This window comes from Rhamphochromis longiceps, linkage group LG8, assembly GCF_057381845.1.
Source record: "Rhamphochromis longiceps isolate RC_006_pf linkage group LG8, R_longiceps_female_GT1.1, whole genome shotgun sequence".
NCBI lineage: Eukaryota > Metazoa > Chordata > Actinopteri > Cichliformes > Cichlidae > Rhamphochromis > Rhamphochromis longiceps.
In genome coordinates, this window is record NC_140564.1 from 8,611,718 (window position 1) to 8,633,183 (window position 21,466).

Consider the following 21,466-nt stretch of genomic DNA (forward strand, 5'->3'; position numbering starts at 1 on the left):
CTATCCCGCAATATACGCTGAATTCTGAGGACTCTCCTTATCAATCTTGCACCTTCCGCAATGGGTGGCTCGCGTAAACGGACAGGATATGACTGCGACAGACTTCCCAAATCCACCTTCGCTTTTATAGCCGTGGTCTCTCATCTTGATTACACAAAGTAATTTGCAATTGCTACTCTGAAATATGAATTACATCTGTAATAATCACATACATGTAATAGAATGTTAATAGTACATTTCCCTTTTTTAGGAAATGACCTGTATGTATCTGTATGAAATCAATAAATGGATCAAGTGCTGCATTATCTTCAGTTACATTGATGTTATTTATTTATGGTGAAACAGTGGTGGAATATCGCTGTTGCTTTCGTATGAATGACGCGGACATACCTGCGTGGCCGCGATCTAATCCTGTTTACATAAAGTAAGCCTGCTCCCGAGCAGGTTTACGCTTACGGCTCTGTTGCTATGGCAGCAAGTCCCGGATGAGCTTCGGGGAACCGAACGATCCAAGATCACGCGAAATCGTCAACAATCTAATCCAGCTAACCTACTTAGCGAGGTACGAAGAACGGGCCCCTGGACTACAAAAATAAACAAGTAAACAAATAAATAAATATGAAACTTGACAGATATTTTCATGTCTCAGATAATTATATGAATATGAGACCTGGCACTTCCTCTTATTTCTCAGCAGTATTTCTGAGCCCTTTTAGTATGTTTTAGTTCACTGGGGTTTTTTTGTTTGTTTGTTTTTTTAACATTTTGTAAAACTATTGGGAATTTCTATTGAAATGACACAAATTAAATGAAAAAGGTAGGCTTGGTATTTCATGTGAAATTGTACAGTGCACATGTACACTGTTCAAAAAAATTAAAGGAATACTCTGAAAACACATCAGCTCTCAACAGTGAAAGAAAATCATGCTGTATGTCTACACTGATATGAAATGGGTAATGTGTTAGCAATTAAGGGATGGCACATAGTTTGATGGAAATGTTCTTGTTAAAAGGGGGGTTTTCCTTTCCACTGTCACCAAACAGCCGCTGTATAAATAAAACTAAATTGAACTGAATTGAAATTGAATTCAAATGAAAATGATTATCCAGATGTTGTTAAGCATCCATTTAAGCACATAGGATAGCTTAGTGTTCTAGAGGATCTCCTCCCAGATGTGGACCAAAGCATCACTGAGCTCCTGGACCATCTGAGGTGCAACCTGGTGGCGTTGGATGGATCGAAGATAATATCCCAGCAAAGAGACACAGCAAACCTTGTGGCAATGGCATGTATTGAGTTGGACTGGACTGGATACAGGTTGCCATGTACACAAAATTCAAAGTATGCCACTGTAAACTGAAGATGCAAACCAAGGTGCCGTCCTCTCTGTTCACCGTCTTGCTAACTGGATAACTCTACAACTACTGAGAGGAGCACAACTATAATACTTGCATAAATATTCTGGAGTGTATTAATGTTAATTATTAATAAGGTAACTGATGTTTATGCAGGTGTGAATAAGCTATTTATTTACCTGCTCTTTTGCTGAGGACCTCCACCACTGAAGGGGGGAAAAAGCCCACCCGGTCTGTCCCCCGCTGGGTGTCATGGATGTGACCTTTCCACCGGCCGTCTGAGTGCTGCTCCAGGACCTGTCAGCAAGAAGCCATGAGAACACTTCATTACAAATGGCATTAGTCTTGGTATACTTCACAGTCCCAGCAATTGATACAGTTATATGAACACTATGGGCGTTGATTAAAACAAAAAAATGCTATGTGTTAGCAAAAATACAATAGCTTTAAGCATGCATGTTGTGTGCGACACCCACAGGCATGCACTTAAGTCCATAATGAGTGGGCCAGTAGGCTGGAAATACACTATCTATTCATTGTGAGTATTAGCAAAGCGCCTCGAGAGAAGAAAAACAAACACCTCTGCTTTCTGGCAGAGTAAGAGACAACAGCATACAAGTTCAAACACAACTCTCAGATGTCCCTATGACTCACATAAATATATCAAAATACACAGCAGAGAGCACATAAAGACATGAACACACGAATTAGAGCAAACTGTGATAATGATGCTGATAATGAGAGACACAGCAGCAGCAAGTTTGTGCCTGTTCCTCTGCTGTGGTCTCCTGCTTTGGAGTACATGAAATTACCCTGAAACATACCACACAAATCCTAACAACAAGGCTTCACTCTAACTTCACCTAACAACTTCATCTCATTTTCTCATCTCAATCAAGCCGATTCCGATGTTTGTGTTGGCTCTTCTTTGTAAGAATTATATATGTCAGCATATACAAACAAAAAATCACTTTTCTTGAAATTTTTAGAATAAAATAAATGATTAAACTTCTCTTCTTTAAACAATTTGCAAAATCTTACCAAACAGAAACTGCTGCTACTGATTGATAAAAACAAATGTCGGCTACATTTTTGTTCAGTAGGTTTTTAAATTCATTAAATAAGGAAATCTTCTCCTTTCATAATTTTCCCAGGAAATGAATAATAATGACTGTTTTAAATGTGATATTAGGGATTTTCAAATTAATTTCATTTAATTACATTTTTCTATAAACAAGGACAATGAAAATAATGAACAAAAACAATATGACAACCATAAAACAACATTTTGAGACTTTTACACACAAAACAGTACCATGATCAGATCTCCCGCCCGCAGGTTAAGTGCAGTGGGATCATGGAGATTCCAGTAGTCCTTCACTGCTCTAACTTGAAGGGAGCTTGATGCTTCTGCAAAAAGAAAGAAAGAAAGAAAGAAAGAAAGAAAGAAAGAAAAAGAAACCTGATCACATTTCTAAACCAGAGAAGCCAAATTACCCAAATGTATCAGTGCAACATCAAGACACCATTTCATGAGCTACCGACCTCTCAGCAGCTGTTTGATTTCCCTGCTGGCTGTGGAAGTGGTGAACTGATTGACAATGTCCAAAGCCGTCTGGTTGTAGGTGTTGCGCATGTTCACGTTGATGCCCGCCTAGACACACACACACATACAGATCGTAAAACGGCTACGTGGGAGTCGGACTTTTAAAAACAAACCCTCCCTTAAATTCCAATCTGCTTTATTAAAGAATAATACTGAGCAGGTGAAAACATAGTGTGATGTTTCCGTGAAGAGTCTTTATGTTGACACTTGTTGTAAAAAAGCAGCCTTCCACATGGCTCATAAGACTAACAGATACAATGTTTCTCTTCTTTCCTTACGTCAAGGAGCAGCCGTACTACATCCGTTTTGCCATAGAGGGCTGCCTCGTGCAAAGACGTCCCCGCTTTGGTGGCTCTGTTAATGTCAATGCCAGCTTTGAGGAGCAACCTAGGAAGTCCAATCAGAAACACCGTGTTAGTGTGCAGGTGTGTGCAGACATCTGCAGCAATTTATAAAGTCATATAGTCACAGTCAGCAATTGCAAATTTAATTGGGTTGACACCTGGACTTTAACTGGGTCATGGCAAAACCTTGATTCTTTTTGTTTCTGTTTTTGTTTTCAGCTGTTCTGTGTGCTTAGGCCACACATCTTACTCCACCTACAGCATCTCAATTGGTTTGAGGTCTGAACTTTGACTCTAGAAAAATTTGGTATACAGAAGGCATGGGTTGGCATGACAACCCTTCCATACGAGTCCTTCTTGTTCAGTTTAACTGTACTATCAGGAACTTTAATATTTAGCATGCTAACTGAGGCCGGTAGTGTCTAAGAGTACATCTTTTGCAGTTTCTCTGACCATTGGGGAACCTTAGGGTAAATTTGAGGTGTCATGATCAGAAATGATCTCTGAATGAATTGCTAAAGCGTAGTTTCTAACACAGGCAGATGTATATGGTACTAAAACAACAGAAAGTTCCCATCTTTCCAGGCACAAAGTCATATCCTGTTTGCATAAAGCTCCTCCAGTTATTGCAAGAAGGGAGAAGTTACAAATACATTTGCAGCTTAGGTATGGCAGTCTTTGAAGTGCCATAAATCCCTTAGTATCATATTCCAAATTCTGCTGTGTAAATTCTGAATAAACTTATGTGGTTGTCAGTGAAGTGTAGGAGTGTGTGTGTGTGTGTGTTATTTTTCAGTTCATGTTTGTGTTGAGCATAGGCTTCTCTGCTACCAAGGATATCGCAGTATGACATTTTTGTATCATGCACAAACTTCCACCAGTATTATCACGGGCGGTATGATGTTGTACGGACTTATTACTAAGTATTCACTTTCAACTCCAGGAGAGGGGGAGATGGATGGTGTTGCATGAGATATTTAATAATTTAGACGGGATGGGAATAGTTGGCAGCATGTCTAAAACAGCGGGATGGGATTACATGGCAAAGACATTTTTAGGCTGAAACAGGCTGAAAGTGCAAAGTCGATTGGGATTAAACCTCATAGTACAATGTTTTCTTTTTGGTGCTGGACAGATTGTTACAAAGTTACAGAATTAATTCAAATGGTAACAGTTCTTGTTCAGTCTTGACACATGCTCGAACATCCACGTAAAGAAATCCCAGAAAGTTGATTCTGTTCATTTGGACATAGCGCTTTCAGTGGGAGAAGCGTTTTGTGACTCATCTGAGCTAGCACCATTGCTTAACAATGGGCCGTGAGGTCAGTTTCATGATTGTTAATATCCAAAATGTCATGACCACTGATCACTGGCTATGAGTACCATTCACAGAGAGGATATGACTGCAATAACAGCATTTTAAGCGATAAGAGGGTTGCTTCCCTACCCTTCAGGTCAGAGAATGTCACTCCACTGGGAGACTTTACCGCTCACGTGGAGGCCAGTGAAATCTGGAGGGGCGTGACTGGCAGGACTGGTCAGTCTAATCTGAACTCAAGTGGTGTTCTGTTATTGGACTTCTGTGTTAAGTTTACCCATTACAGTTTGCCTACAATAAACACCATGTTAAAGCAGCAGCATTTATAAGGTGAAGGTCATTTTGCATCCTTTTTTTTAAATGATGCCAGCAGCAGCAGAATTATAGTACAGTAGTAGTGACAGTAGTTTTATTATTTCCTTTAGGGGACCTCCCCAAGGGATTAATAAAGTTCTATTCTTTTGCACAGCATAAGTGCAAAAGTAGTTTAGGCAGTTTTTTTCTTTTGATTATCCAAAGTGAGGTCTTGGGGCAGTAGCAGAAGCGGGGGAAGACTTCCCTCAACCCAGCCAGCTCCTCCAGTTTATCTGGGGAAATGTCGGTGCATTCTCAAGCCAGCTGAGAGATATAATCTCTCCAGCGTGTGCTAGGTCTGCCCCGCGTCCTCCTTCCAGTAGGACAATCCTGGCTGGAACACCTTACCCAGGAGGCAAACAGCTGGCTCCTTCAATGTGGAGGAGTAGCAGGTCTACTCTGAGCCCTTCCTGAATGACTGATTGGCTCACCCTGTGTTGAGGAAGAGTCCATCCACCCTTCGGAAAAAGTATTTCTGCCACTTGTATCTGCAGTCTTATTCTTGGCCTTTTAAAGAACTAACAATAATAGAGTTAACAAAAAAAAGAGACAGCGATCAACACTTTTATGGCCCTTCTCTACAACGATGCTCCAGCAGAAAACTGCTCCATCAGAATTGGGCATCAATTAAAATGTGAAACAATTAGATTAAATGACTAGTGTGCCTGGTACTGACTAGTGACAATATTGACAATTAGTCATCTAGTCGCCTAATAAAATATTTTCTACTTGGGCTCAAGCTTTTAAACCAGCTGTGTAGCTGCATCGGTAATTCCCATCCCCTGTTTGCGCTTCCTGTCATGTGGAGTGCAGCTAGCGATTGTTCTAGTGACATTCGTTGGAATGATTCAGGGCGCGAATCTCCTGTAGCGTACTTAATGGTGTGTTTTTGCCTGCAGTGGGCCTGCTTTCTATTTCCCATGACTGTAAATACTAGTTCTTTAACTAGTGGGCATAAGTATCAGTTCAACAACAACTTTGTAGCTAAACTATTCGTGCATACTATACGTATTTTATATTCCTTTGAAAATTAAGAGTTTATTTTTTCAATTTTAAGGGCTGAACTACAACAGTGTGCAAATGCTGGCTGTGAACGCAGATGCTCAGACTGTCAATCAAAGGAAAAGCAATGCCTGGATATTGAATCCAGAATCCACTGTGTTACATGATACTGTATCATAATGTTTAACATTTAATGCCACTCTGAGCTGCTGTTTACTTGATGATGTCTTTGTGTCCATTCCTGGCTGCTAGGTGGAGTGGGGTGGTGGAGGGAGAGTCCAGGCTGCCGTTTCCTCTTTCTCCTTCTAACAGGGCTGCAACCATATTACTGCTCAGCAGTAACTGAGTCACCTAACAAAAAAATTGAGATGAAATGGCAGAATCAGGACAGGAATTACAGCCTTAGTAACACACACACATATATATATATATATATGTATATATGCTAAAAATATATATTGACGTATTAGAGTGTAAATGGTGACTTATATATAGGGTTAAACGAGCACAGAGGCTTATCCACTACTCAGCAGTCGTCTAAAGATACCACAGCCTCTGCATACACCCACAAATACTGTGTGACAAAAAACAGCCCAAAGCTTACGATTTTCTTTCATAGCCAAACTGCAAACTCAGAGCAGACGAGCGAACGTTTAACAAGCATGGGAAGTGTGCGTCTGTCTAATTCTTAATAACAGAGCCAGCTATACATCTCACAGCTGGGCTTATCCACTGATGTGGCAGAGGCACTGCAATATGCAATCTCTTCACAAAGTCTAAAAGGAGCTACTGAAGCCTCTTCTGCTTTCACAGAAATGAGCTCGATTTAGTTCAGCCTTGTTGTCTCAGCAAAGGTTTGTGTTTGCCTTAGGCCATTCACATTAAAATAAAAAAAAGCATGAAAAACACGTGTTCTCATATGCAAACAACTGGATTGCACATATGAAGAAAACCTATATACATCTCACTAAAGGGCTAACTTTAGTACTCTTTTTGTTTAAAAAATAACCCCGGGGTTCCTGTGACCTTTGTAAAACATCAATAAATAAACTGTTTCCATCAAGTTTCTTCCACTTATCCAATTCAGGGTTGCAGAGGGGGTGGGGCCTATACTAGGCGTCATAATGTGAGAGGCGGGGTACAACTCGAGCACCTTCTAGTCTGTCACTATAACACAGAGACCACCATTCAGCTGATTCATTCGAAACCAGGACCTTCTTGCTGTGAGGCGACACTGCTGACCATCGCACCACTGTTCCACCCTCATTCAGTTAGATTAAACTCAATTAAAAGGTCAACATTAAAAGAAATTACATATATTATTTGGACTATGATGGTACACGACATTAAAGTGAAACTAACTGAACTGGAACTAAACAGACTCTTGGAGCTGAAGGCTGTTCATGGTTATTGAACATTACTCCCGCTGCCTCTCTCGTTGTCTCTCCTATTTGTACTTTCATTTTTTTTTCTTTACATCAGTTAACAGGTAGTGTAACGTAAGTGCATGGGCCTCTACTGTGAAGTTGCTAATGGAGCAGTCATAGACTGCATATGAAAGATGGGCTTAACTTATGGCTCAGAAAACTGGGGCATTTTAAACTTCAGTTCCTTCTAACAGCCACTAAGGGTCATCTGTAGGTTTCATGAATAACTTCAGGTGTATGGAGCTCCTCACCACCTTCGATCTTTCGAATGAGTTTAAGGTCTCGAGGTCTTACTAAGTGAAACATGTCCACATTATGGTCCACATTAGAGCGCAGAGAAGTGCACAAAAAGCATAGACATGTCTACTTTGTAAATAATACCATATAAACAGGCAACAGACCTCGATTTTAAAGTCAGATCTACCGGCACTGTGGTTTTAATAAGCTAGCGTGCTGGGGAGAAAGCGATCGGTGAAGTCACAGTGTCTACATCCATCTGTCACCTGAGCAAGTGACATTACTGTAATAACTATGGATATAGAAAATGACCCACATTATATAGAAAATAACCCACATTATAACCCACATCATGGGGCGATCGTGGCTCAAGAGTTGGGAGTTCGCCTTGTAATTGGAAGGTTGCCGGTTCGAGCCCCGGCTTGGACAGTCTCGGTCTTTGAGACACTTCACACGTTGCCTACTGGTGGTGGTCAGAGGGCCCGGTGGCGCCAGTATCCGGCAGCCTCGCCTCTGTCAGTGCGCCCAGGGTGGCTGTGGCTACAATGTAGCTGCCATCACCAATGTGTGAATGACTGGATGTGTAAAGCGCTTTCGGGTTCTTAGGGACTAGTAAAGCGCTATACATTGATTTTTAACTTTTTTTTGCCAGCTGTAAAAACGACTGAACATTTAACAACTACAGTATTTCTCTTAAAAAACGTTCATTTTCAAACTTTGAGACTTTTTCAGGCTTTTTTTGACCTGCAGCAACCCTGTGCTGAGTACATATCATGATCTCAGAAATTATTTTATTACTTAAAATAAAGTAATGGATAATTTTCATTTTGAGCAGATGTGTGAACTTTTCATGTGATGTCATAATCAGTTTTAATCCAGGGAATATTTTGGTTTATAAGCAAATACCTGCAGAAAAAACAACCTCATTCTTATTTTGGAAAAGAAGACATCAAAGATATGGAACTTCCACAAAAATCTTTTCATACCTTCAGTCTGCCAAACTCACAGGCCAAATCTAGTGGTGTCTTCTTAGCCTTGTTCATGAAGCAGGGATTAGACTGATGCTGCAGCAACATCTCAGACTGAGAGCCAAGAAGAGGGAGAGAATGTAAAATTAGTGCAATCAACTAATATATTACGCACTCGTGGCTCAAGAGTTGGGTGTTCGTCTTGTAATCGGAAGGTTGCCGGTTTGAGCCCCGGCTCGGACAGTCTCGGTTGTTGTGTCCTTGGGCAAGACACCTCACCTACTGGTGATGGCCAGAGGGGCCGATGGCGCGATATGGCAGCCTGGCTTCTGTCAGTCTGCCCCAGGGCAGCTGTGGCTACAACTGTAGCTGCCTCCACCAGTGTGTGAATGTGTGAGTGAATGGATAGTGGTATTGTACAGCGCTTTGAGGGTCCCGAAAAGCGCTATATAAATCCAATCCATTATTATTATTATTTTTACTTGCTTTCACATGTCAGTCTTCCCAACATGCTCATTAATGTGTGTGTGTGTGTGTGTGTGTGTGTGTGTGTGTGTGTGTGTGTGTGTGTGTGTGTGTGTGTGTGTGTGTGTGTGTGTTTTTGTCTGAACGAACATAAAACAGGTCGGGTGCAGCCTCGGTGTTCTAAAGAGGTCAGGCATGGGTAGGGGTTGTATGACGTAACAAGTTCTGTATGTGCACGGTATACGCAACTGTCATTTCAAACATTCCAGCAAGCACGTAGAAAGGAATATTCGTCGTTACTGCCTGTAGACTCTTTAATGGTATGCATTAATGGTCTTACTGCTATTGTTGCTGGACAATACCAGCTGAGGCACAAAGGGGATCGATTTCAGTGAAATGGGAGGACAGGTAAAACCTTGGAACTTTGCCTTTAGCCTCTGGTGTTTGTCTGCTTACTCACCACCTCATAGTGTCCGTACTGTGCAGAGAGATGCAACGGTATCTGTCCATCATTGGAAGGGGAGTTGACTGCAGCGCCGGCTCTCAGCAACAATAGAACAGAGTCAGCTTTACCCTGCCACGCTGCGTAGTGGAGGGGACGCATGCCTAAACGTGGAAATGAGAAAGGTAAGAAGAGGTTAGGAGGCAAGAATAAAAAAGCAATCGTTTTAAAATGTTATTAGATACAGGGACTGCTATATAGGCATGACCTCTTAAAATGAAAAATTATTTTATTTCATAATAACTATCAGTAATACACATATACTAAGGCTGTCACTGTTATTTTTGTAGGCTCGCGCACCACCTCCCTCCACTTGAATTATCATCCAGATCATTATGCAATCATATCTTTTGACAAACTAAGGCATACATTTAATTGGAATATGCTTTTTATTGTAACTGTTCCTCACAAACACTTATTGAAATAATGATGATGATAAGAAAGTGGATTTACATTCTGTTTACTGGAGGAGTCCACATTAGAAGTTAAACACATGGAAAGAAGATCTGAAAACTGAATTCTCAGCTAAAGGTTGGAAATTAGTCAGTGCTGCAGTTCATACTCAGATGTGGTTAATGTGTTAAAGTTAACTTCTAATGACAATATAACAGTAGAAAGTGTACAGAGGCTGGAGCAACAGTTTTTGTTTCACAGTACAGAAAGACTAAAGCTTTTTCATATTTGAGAAGATATTTTCATGTCCCATAAGATCCAGCACTATCTGTAATTAATGATTTGGAAGTATTATGCCATGTTGAATAAGGAGAGCAGTTTTATTGTTTGTTTGTCTTTCACTTCCTGTTGTTTTCTGGTTAGGTGAATTTGTTTGATTTTGTTTGTTTGTCTGATTAGGATATAGAGCTATTCTGTTTCCATGCACTGGCTGTCAATAATGCTTAAAAAAAATCAGCAATTTCTATGTCCATAGGGAGCCCAAAGGAGGGTTGACGCCCCCTGCTGAGGCCAGTGGATACAACAAAACTGAAAAGCTGGCAGGACATGCTTCAAGAGCTCTACACACCTCTGGTTTCAGGAGCCAAGCTGCCAAATTCAACTGTATGTGTTCCACTTGGAGTCTGAGGATATCTACATTAGCACTGCAGCCACTTCAAAGTGAATCATATTTATTCATATGGGTCAAATTTATTTTCAGCTGAGAGTGTCAGAAAACTTGTGAAGAGGTTTCATGCTCAATTTAACCTCAACTGACTACTTCATCATGAACATTTGGGATTCCCCCCCCCCCCCCCCCCCCCCTAAATTGTGGGTTTGCGTGGTGACACTGGGTTAACCGGCAAAGCTGTTCCGCCATCATGATACCGTTTATGTCCTTGATATCCACCGTGGCCTGGGCCTCCAGCAGCAGAGACAGCAGCTCGATGGTCCCCGTTAGAGCTGCATGATGCAGGGCCGAGAAGCTGCGAGAGGAGACAGAGGAAAAACATGGAGACAAGACAGATCAAGAGTAGGGACAGGTGAGGGCATGAGAGAGTTAGAAATCATCCTGTTGCCTTTACAGTGAGACCTTTTGCAAAAAAACAGTAAACTGATGTGTATGTGTGTGGTCACATCAAACCTGATCTAATTCTGATAAAGTGGGTGTGACGGTTTATGTGTGTGTATAATTTGAAAATGTGTGAGTGTGTTTGTTCATCACAGCTTCAGAGATAAAATCTAAGTGTTTGTCTCTGGGTGTCTGTCAGGTCACGATATAGATGACTAAGGGAGAAATTAAAGACATAAATTCTTTGGTGATGAGTTTTGCTTTTTCTGGGGGGACAGAAACACAGTGAACACTCCACAGTTGAAGCTGTGACACACTCGTCTGACATGGGGATTAAATATCTGCTTCATTCATGCTTTCAGGTGATTTGTCACAGCCTGATGCAGTCATTGCGAAACAAAACTTACGTAGTCACAACAGATAATTTTTTACCGATACCTCACATTAAGCAACAGGTTCATGCAGATCTGACACACAGCTTCCTGGCACACAAAGTGACCCACAGACTTTCATGTCAAAAGGTTGAACTTTACATCATTAAAAGGCAGAAAATGTCCAGGTTTCAAAACGTTCAGTTCAGAACAAATAGATGACCTATGTCCCATCTTCTATCCAAGATGTGTATTTAGAAACATCGATATAAACTATTATTATAAACTATAATATATACATTCCTTTGATCCAGAGTTATTAGGTACAGTTAGCTTTAAAGAGGCCAGGTACACCAAAAAAAGAAAACAAGACGAAACTTGAGTTGTAAGGTCTTTTAGAGTTTAGACCAGACCCGAAGCTCCGACTGTATCTGCAGACTGTGAGATGGCGTATCTTATCACTCACATTATTCAGATGTCTCCTCAGCACACATATACCACCATTTATTCTTTCACATTCCTGTCTACTCTTCTTGAGTCATCAGTTACGGTGACTTTCTACAAACACGTCTGAAAATGTCCTCCTGGGATAATTTTGACTTGGTGACAGCAGACGATTTGTTCACCTTCTGCACTCGTCTTGTCGCAGTCGTGCATGTTTGATTTCAGCACCCCTATTGTATGTCACCTCCCACACACTGAACTGACCTTGCATGTAGACACACGCAGCGGGTCTAAGTCAACACAGAATCACATCACACGTAGACTGAGACTCAGACTGCAGTCTGGAAAGGGAGATTCTTTGCGTGTTTTAAGGCCTACTGAAATAAAACTACAAAAGTACATCTGAAGGGAAAAACAGTAAACGTCTTACATAAAATGTGCATTCTTGAAGCATATCTACACAGGATGAACAGAAGAGCCAAACTGAATCAAAAGCGGTTACTTTATACCAAAAAATCTAAATAATAAAAGAGTACAATACTGACTCACAGCTGCCCTAATGGGAGCAGTTTATTTGTCTGCAAATGTATTCAAACAAGACTAAAACATATGTAACCAACCAACACTGGCTGATCACAGAAGTATAACCAGGCAACACGTGGACACAGTGGAGCACGGACATCATTTCATATTTTCATATTCTTTTTGCTTAAAGATGACATAGAAATAGGCCTTAAAAATATCTACACAGTGCAGTCAGGACAGTGGTGCAACAATGGCACCGCGTCTTCCAGCTCCATGAAAGCCAATTCTGAATGCTACATCATAAGAAGTTAGGCTAATGTTGGCACCATTGTCCTATCTATACTATTTGGAACATGGCTCATCAGGTAGCAAAGATGCTTTATTTCTCTGCCTTCATAACTTCCTGCTGCCTCAGCCACACTAAAGGAAAAAAAGCTGGTAACCATCATGGGACCATGAAAAGTGATTGCATTTAAGTTTGGCTGTCTGGGATCACCTGTAACTAGTTACAACGATTAACTGGTCACCCAGAGAGCATGCAGCACCCTCAACCCCTGGGACAGCAGTTTAGGTCACAAGGTGACTGCAAAGGTAACCTGTCTCCAAACTATCTCGGTTGGACAGCTTGCCAACACACTGCGATCAGTCACTGTGCCAAGGAGCAACTCGTCTGCTCCATCATTTATTTCTCCAAGTCGAGACACAATGAGTTACTAATGTTTGTGGCATTCAATTTTGTATAAATTACACTAAGTTTAACACAGAAAAGCACTCAGAAAACCTTATTGTGCATCTCATATGTGAGTAAATGCCGCTAAGTGTTTGTTAAAATTCAAGGGGAGATCAAATGTATCAAAACAAATGCATAATCCGCTGGATGGCTCAAATCTGTAAGTGCATTGCCAAAAGTTTTGGTTCTGTCTCTTACTCTTTACTCAACTCTCAATTCTCACTCAGAGTGTTTTGAGCCAAACTCCACATATTCCTTCTCTGCAATAATACTTAAAATGAAGATAAGATTTTTCATTGAAACAGAGCAGAACTGAGCTAAACAGAGCAAGCTGAAGAAGAGAGGAGGCAAATCCCAAAACACACACACAATGATATAGTACACCTTGTTTTCCTTTCTTTTCCAGTGTTTTAGGCTTTTAGTTTCATTTATACACAGAGATCAGCACACAATGAAAGCAGCTTTGTGTGTCTTTTCTCAGCAGTGCACACACACAAAGCAACATTCACATTTCTTTCCCTTCCCTTCCTCAATAGGTGCTAGTGCATAACAAATATCTCTTGCTGGAATAATGTCTGAATGTTAAGTTAAAGATTAGCCAAATCAATATGGGCAATATTCCCTGTCCTATTCTTTCCTGTTCAGACACTCAACAGTAAATGCAACAACACAAACGGTTTAATATATAGAATCATCCCTATAGTACTGTTTAGTGAGTTGTGCCACTTAACTTCAATAATTAACACCGACAGGTGTCCAACTTGGTAGATGACACAGGATGCAAACTAACATGTCACTCTATGTACTCTATATGTCCCTCTATAACATGTCACCCTATGTACTCTATATGTCGCTCTATAACATGTCACTCTATGTACTCTATATGTCGCTCTATAACATGTCACTCTATGTACTCTATATGTCGCTCTATAACATGTCACTCTATGTACTCTATATGTCGCTCTATAACATGTCACTCTATGTACTCTATATGTCCCTCTATAACATGTCACCCTATGTACTCTATATGTCGCTCTATAACATGTCACTCTATGTACTCTATATGTCGCTCTATAACATGTCACTCTATGTACTCTATATGTCGCTCTATAACATGTCACTCTATGTACTCTATATGTCCCTCTATAACATGTCACTCTATGTACTCTATATGTCCCTCTATAACATGTCACTCTATGTACTCTATATGTCGCTCTATAACATGTCACTCTATGTACTCTATATGTCGCTCTATAACATGTCACTCTATGTACTCTATATGTCGCTCTATAACATGTCACTCTATGTACTCTATATGTCCCTCTATAACATGTCACTCTATGTACTCTATATGTCACTCTATAACATGTCACTCTATGTACTCTATATGTCCCTCTATAACATGTCACCCTATGTACTCTATATGTCCCTCTATAACATGTCACCCTATGTACTCTATATGTCCCTCTATAACATGTCACTCTATGTACTCTATATATCGCTCTATAACATGTCACTCTATGTACTCTATATGTCCCTCTATAACATGTCACTCTATGTACTCTATATGTCCCTCTATAACATGTCACCCTATGTACTCTATATGTCGCTCTATAACATGTCACTCTTCTTTCAGTATCCTGCTCTGTTTGCACACTATCTGTACGCTAAATTTAACAACTGTATTGTACTCTGCTCTGTAGCTATTGTCCATGATGTAAACATGTAAAAATTGTGTTTTCTGTTCTGTGTCCTGTTCTTTTTGTGTATGCGTGTTTTTTTGCTGCTGATACAACCAAATTTCCCCTTGTGGGACAATTAAAGGATTATTCTATTCTATCTACTCTATTCTACCTCCAGACATATATGCATGAGACCTCCCCTCCAAAAAAACATGAAAATGAAAATAAATAAATAATAAATAAATAAATGTTTTGTGTCAGTCAGCATCTCATACATGTCACCAATGACACATAGATTTCATGTTAATATGGAGGAATAGTAATAAAGCAACTCGTGCTCCACCTCAGTCTCAGTTCTCAGAGCAACACAGTCCCCGGCATTTTTATCATAAACATATTCAGTTTTCCTCAGCCTCTTCTTATTGTTTTCATTTTTAGTTTGTCAATACGCTGACAGTGGCAAGCCTGCCCCTGGCTCTGTACCGCACTGCAGCTGTGATGCAAACAGAAACAGTGAGCAACAGATTTGAGGTTTTTCACATTTAATTATGGTACATTTAGTTGGTACTTATATGCAATAAACATATTGCATATAAGTGCCAACTTAACCCTATTCATTCATAAGCTGATAATCCATCTTAACACAGTTTTATTTCTGATTCATCGCCATCATGATGCACCAAAGTCACTTTGAAGGCAGCAACTGAATAGGAGCGGTCTCAGACCTGATGCAACCACTTCGACTGGATATGGTTGCAATAATGTTGCTCGGTGGTCTCCAGTCACTGTTTTCCGTAGAGTGTCTGTAGCCTTAAACTGCAGGAATAAAGGTAACATCTTCTATAAACCTCTGAAAGAAGTCAGAATGAATCTAAGTGAATATAAAGAATCATTTTACTCCAAGCTCTAACAGACATTATCGGAAAACAAAGAGTGAGGTAAAAACTGAAGGACACTCTGTCAGCACATGCGTGTGATTCTACTGCGAGTCATTCTGTGAAGACTGAACACAATCTGCACATCAATCAAGAAACAATGACTCTTCCATTGCATTCCACTGACTCAGCTTCGTGTTCATCTCTCGCTGAGACGCACATAAACACGTACACACATGCACGCCTCTTACCCATCTGAGTCTTGGTAGTTGATGTTGAGCCTCTTGGTAGAGCCCAGCAGCTCTGGAAAAAGACAGACATGGACAAAATGACAAGAGGGTCAAAAACAGGTCATTGCCGACATATTTGATTCTATTTGTTTTTATTCAGAGCGCTCTGCCAATCCCTCAAACCTGTGTGTGCTTTCAAAATGTTTCTCTTTCCTCTTCACTTCTCTCTGTCGTCACTCCCTTTATCAAACAACGTGACATCCCTGACAGGATGGAGAGCTTTCCTCGCCTCCCGTTGCCTCACCCTTCCCCATCTCACAGCGAGTCTGACACCCTCACAGCAGCCAAATGATTCAACCTTGCAGAAATGTATGATTTGCCCTCATTTACATCGGCATCTTATCACAGCTCTTTAAAATTGAGAGTGACAGCTTAAAAAACTCGAGCATGCACGGATAAAAGATATACTTGGTGCAAATATACCAGTTCAGTCTTCCTAACTGACTACAGGTTGTTGTTGTTTTGTTCCCCACTCTCCTCGGAAGAGACAGTGCTTCTTATTCCATGTCTCACTCATTCATTCAGCACTCCAAGACAGACTACACTGCAATGATCTTTTGTCTTGCAATCATCCTGACTCACAACAACTGAGGTGAACTCAAATTGAAGAGTAGTTGCCAACAAACAGGTTTAGCGGTTATGAAATAAATACATTTTATTCAGGAAGTCAGACCTTTCAGTGTGACAGAACTAAATCTTGTACGTGCATATTTCTCTTTTCTTTAACTATCCAACTCACATCTTACATCATCCCAATGCTTCACTCCACCCTTAATGCCACATTTTAACTAATACCAAACTACACTCCGATAGCAAATATAATCCATCTTCAGCATCTAAAAAGAAATGAAAATGCTCCTCACATAGCTCTATTGTTTCTCATCCTACAGCAGAGACTGGCAAAGTAAAGGCTCCACTGTCTACCAAGGACCCACACAGGAACCAGATTACCAGGCCCTCTAAATCAGCACCATTCATCTGAGTCAATTCCTTTCATTGTGTTTTCCCACACAGGTGTGGAAAATCACATGTGACTGTGTGTGTGTGTCTGTAGAGGTGTGCAGAAGTGTGGAAAACTTGTTGCACTTGTAGAAACACAAAATTTTGCACAACTCTGTTGCATTTTGCACAACTCTGTTGCTTGTGAAGCTCGCACACAAGAATTTCACTCACATGTGCTGTACCAATGTACCTGCACATGTGATGTGACAATAAAAGTGATTTGATTTGATTTGAAACACTGCCAGCATCAACTCAACAGTCCACTGTTTCTACAGCTATGATTACAGCTGACATGTTGATCATTGCAAACTGTGACATCCACCCTTGCTGCAACCATTTTTATTAGTGCTTGAGCCAAATAGCAGACTGCAGACGGATGGATAACAGGTTTCATCGCTTTAAAAAATGGCCGCATTGTTGATGAACACGGTATAGATTAGGGATGTGTGCGACAACACAATTAATCGTTGTTATCACTATTCGGTACCAGACGTACCAGTCGTTTAGTGTAACTGTTAACATTTTAATTGTGATTAATGGTTTCAAATGCCTTTGTCTGAGTTTTTGACATTGTCCTATTCAAGGTTCACAAATGTAACTCAGTGTCTGAGTGTTTCTTAGTTTTAGACGAGCTGGTTAGCCTCATTTTTTTCCTCATGTAGTCGACTAAGAAATTAGTTGCCAGGAACATCCCCAGGTCTGAAAACTGAACCCAAGGAAGTGCATTTGGACTTGACCTCAAAATTCTTTAACTTTTTGGTAGGCCACTGTTCACCACTGTTACAAGGTTTCTCCATTTGTGGATAATGGCTTTTATCGTGGTTCGCTGGAGTCTGGCCACTGCTACCCCTCAGCCTCCTAAACGATAGACCTATGGAGCAATGATTAAATATTATTTCTGTCTTTCTTTCTGATATATTGATTTTCCAGTCCACAAAAGTCATCAAGAGAAAATGACTTGGATTTAGATTTTTAAAGTGACACGATCCTGTAATGACTCGTGTGTAAAACTTAAGTTCGTTAATGATCCAATTTAACCTTTACAGACTTATGCGGGTCAATTTGGGTAACTTCTAGGAAACTTCAGTGAATTCAGTGGATAAATTAGAAATTCTCACTTCATGTGAAGAAATCAGTAAGAGTGTTTGAACACTTGTGCATAGAGAATAAATACAGTCACGCCTAACGCTGCTGTGTTCATTTTACTGCAGTTCCAGGCCTTTTGTAGAGCTGATGTTGCTGAAGACATACATAAAAACAAGAGTCCAAAGACACAAAAAGGCACATTGATAATTAGACAGAGGGGCTGGGCTCAGTGCCAAAGCGGGGTCTGAGATGTCCCAGCCACCAGGAAAGAACAGAGCCTTTCAGGAGTTCTAGTTACAACATGAGTTGGAATTCCTAACATAGCACGCCCACCATGAAATCCTACATGTTAGCTCTCTATGAACTGTGGCCTCCCGACTTTTCTGCCCTAGCTCTTTATCTCTTTACACAAAAGCAGCAAGGGCCTCCTTTTCACATTAGCATACATCCAATTAGCAGCATCTTGACTCAACGTCATTCCTAAGAGTTGGTAACAAGGGATGTAGTAAATCTCTAATATTGTGTTTTCTTGCAGAGATGGAGAAATTACGGGATCTGCTCTCCTCTGAAAGCTGATGTGTATAGACCAAATGAAAAGATTAAACACTAAGATATGAGACGATGTTGATGTGAACATTCTCTGCCAGAACAAAGAGCCAAAAAAAACCCCCAACCCACAGTGCTGTGTTTTGATAGCATCACCAGATGCATTAGCAGTTTGCAAAACTACTGTTGCTCAATATGTCTGTGAAGGTTCTCAGTCATCCAGGTCATCGTAGTCAAAGGAGCTTGCAAAGAAAAGCGTCCGGACTTCTTTAAGTTGCTTGAAGACGTTTCACCTCTCATCCGAGAAGCTTCTTCAGTTCTAAGGTCAAATGGTGGAGAGTCCCAGATATAAACCTAGTGGGAGTGACCCCCCACAGAGGGACAAAAGGACCCCCTGATGATCCTCTAATCGCCTGAGCCAAGGTGGGAAACTGGGCGTGGGTCCCAATCAGCCAGAGTTTCGGGTGTGTTCATTGTGAAACCTGGCCCCACCTTATCATGCGAATTCCTGAGGTCAGATGGCCCAGCTCCTTTGACTACGATGACCTGGATGACTGAGAACCTTCACAGACATATTGCCGTACATTTTGGGAGGAACACCCTTCAACTGGTGCGGGAGTATGAAAGGGAATCAAGGAAACTAGCGGATTATAGGAACCATCTCCGTTTCAACCTAAGATGTAGACAAAGCAGAGTTGTTCCTAAGAGCCTGCACCTTGGATCCACTGTCAGGGGATACAGAGCAGACTTGATTCTACAGAGAGCACAAAATCACCTTTTAAGTGAAAGGATAAGACAGGTCCATTTCACCATAGATGCCCTCCAGATCAAGATCAGCCAGACCCTGCAGGAACTGGAAATCCTTCTACCCTCTCCAATCTTAGAAGAGGTTTACAAGTTTGTGGACAAGGCTCAGCGGGCCCAACACTCTAAAGGAAAAGAAAGACAACGCAGGAAATTTCACACCTTGCTTTCAAAAACACACACTCCTCATCCTGAACCTACACAACCCAGAGAAGAAAACACACCTGATGCCAGTCAGGAGAAATGGGTTAAGAACTTTTCAGACAGGATTCTCACTGAACCTGAAAAGAGAGTATTAGCCAAAGGACTCAATTTTGCAATTTCTCCACAACAGTTGCCCATAGTGGACCTCATCACAGCCACAGAATCTGCCATACGGATTAATAAATTATCACAGACAGAAGCAGAGCAAATCAGGATGAAAGTCTCAGCCACGCTCTCCAGTGCCAAAGTCCCTCCATCCAACCTCACAATACAGGAAAAGAAGGCCGTCGCTTCCCTGAGCAAAGACCACAACATCACTGTTTTACCAGCTGATAAGGGAAGATGCACCGTGGTCCTAAACACTACAGATTACCATACAAAGATCACTACTCTCCTCAGTGACAACAATACCTACGAAGCCCTAAAGCGAGACCCCACAAGCAGCTACAAAAAGAAAGTTATAGCTTGCCTTCAAGACTTTGAAAAGGACAAAATTATTGACCGCCTTACATATCACCGCCTTTACCCAGGGGATGCCATACCCTGCATCTATGGACTTCCTAAAATCCACAAGGAAGCTGTCCCACTCAGACCCATAGTCAGTAGCATAAACTCAGCCACTTATAACATTGCTAAACACCTTGCTACCATCCTTGCTCCTCTCGTGGGGAACACCCCACACCACATCAAGAACTCCACCGACTTCACCGACAAGGTCCAGAAACTTACCCTGGATCCAGATGAAACCATGGTGTCCTTTGATGTAGTCTCTCTCTTCACTTGCATACCCACCACGGAGGCAGTGGAGACTGTCAGAAAACGACTACAAGAAGACAGCTCCTTGGAGGACAGGACCAACTTCACACCCGATCAGATCTGCACACTGTTAGACCTCTGCCTCACCACTACATATTTCAAGTGCAACGAAGGCTTTTACAGACAAAAACATGGCTGTGCCATGGGCTCCCCCGTGTCACCTATTGTAGCCAACCTTTACATGGAGGAAGTGGAAAGGAAGGCTCTTGGCTCTTTCAAAGGAAGAGTACCCAGCCACTGGTACAGATATGTGGACGACACCTGGGTCAAAATCAAGACACAAGAAGTGGAATCCTTCACTGCGCACATTAACGCTGTGGATAAAAACATCAAGTTCACCAGGGAAGACACAAAGGACAACTGTTTGCCTTTCCTGGACTGCGCTGTGCACTTTGAAGAGAACGGCAAACTCAACATCGAAGTTTACCGGAAGCCCACACACACGGACCAGTACCTCCTCTTTGACTCCCATCACCCTTTGGAACACAAACTTGGAGTAATCAGGACCCTACACCACCGGGCAGAACATGTTCCCTCTAAGCCTGAAGGGAAAAAGAAGGAACACACACATGTAAAGGAAGCACTCAAAACGTGCGGCTATCCTAAATGGGCGTTCTTAAAGTCAGCAAAGAGGCACAGAAAAGAAGACCAGACACCAGCGAGGGAGGATAAGAAGGACAGACGCAACAACATTGTCATCCCCTATGTAGCCGGTGTATCAGAGAAACTCAGGAGAGTTTTCTCCAAGCATGACATCCCAGTGTATTTCAGACCCAGCAACACGCTCAGACAGAAACTGGTTCACCCGAAAGACAAAACGCCAAAACACAAACTTAGCAATGTGGTGTATGCTGTACAGTGCAGCGAGGAATGCCCAGACCTCTACATTGGAGAGACCAAACAGCCACTTCACAAGCGCATGGCACAACATAGAAGAGCCACCTCCACAGGACAAGACTCAGCAGTCCATCTGCATCTTAAGGATAAAGGACACTCTTTCGAGGATGC

General features: G+C 41.4%; 1 protein-coding gene across 3 annotated transcripts in view; it reads right to left on the bottom strand.

The window, feature by feature from the left end:
- Positions 1-21,466, bottom strand: part of caskin2a (CASK interacting protein 2a) — a 55,696-nt gene that overhangs the window by 13,464 nt on the left and 20,766 nt on the right. For all 3 annotated transcript variants that reach the window (XM_085415637.1, XM_085415636.1, XM_085415638.1), the window contains exons 3-11: positions 15,962-16,013; positions 10,900-10,997; positions 9,538-9,683; positions 8,631-8,726; positions 6,198-6,331; positions 3,241-3,349; positions 2,902-3,010; positions 2,672-2,766; positions 1,536-1,653 (exon numbers count right to left, since the gene is read on the bottom strand). In XM_085415637.1, coding sequence (XP_085271763.1) covers positions 1,536-1,653; positions 2,672-2,766; positions 2,902-3,010; positions 3,241-3,349; positions 6,198-6,331; positions 8,631-8,726; positions 9,538-9,683; positions 10,900-10,997; positions 15,962-16,013 — 957 coding nt within the window. The remainder of the gene's footprint in view (positions 1-1,535; positions 1,654-2,671; positions 2,767-2,901; positions 3,011-3,240; positions 3,350-6,197; positions 6,332-8,630; positions 8,727-9,537; positions 9,684-10,899; positions 10,998-15,961; positions 16,014-21,466) is intronic.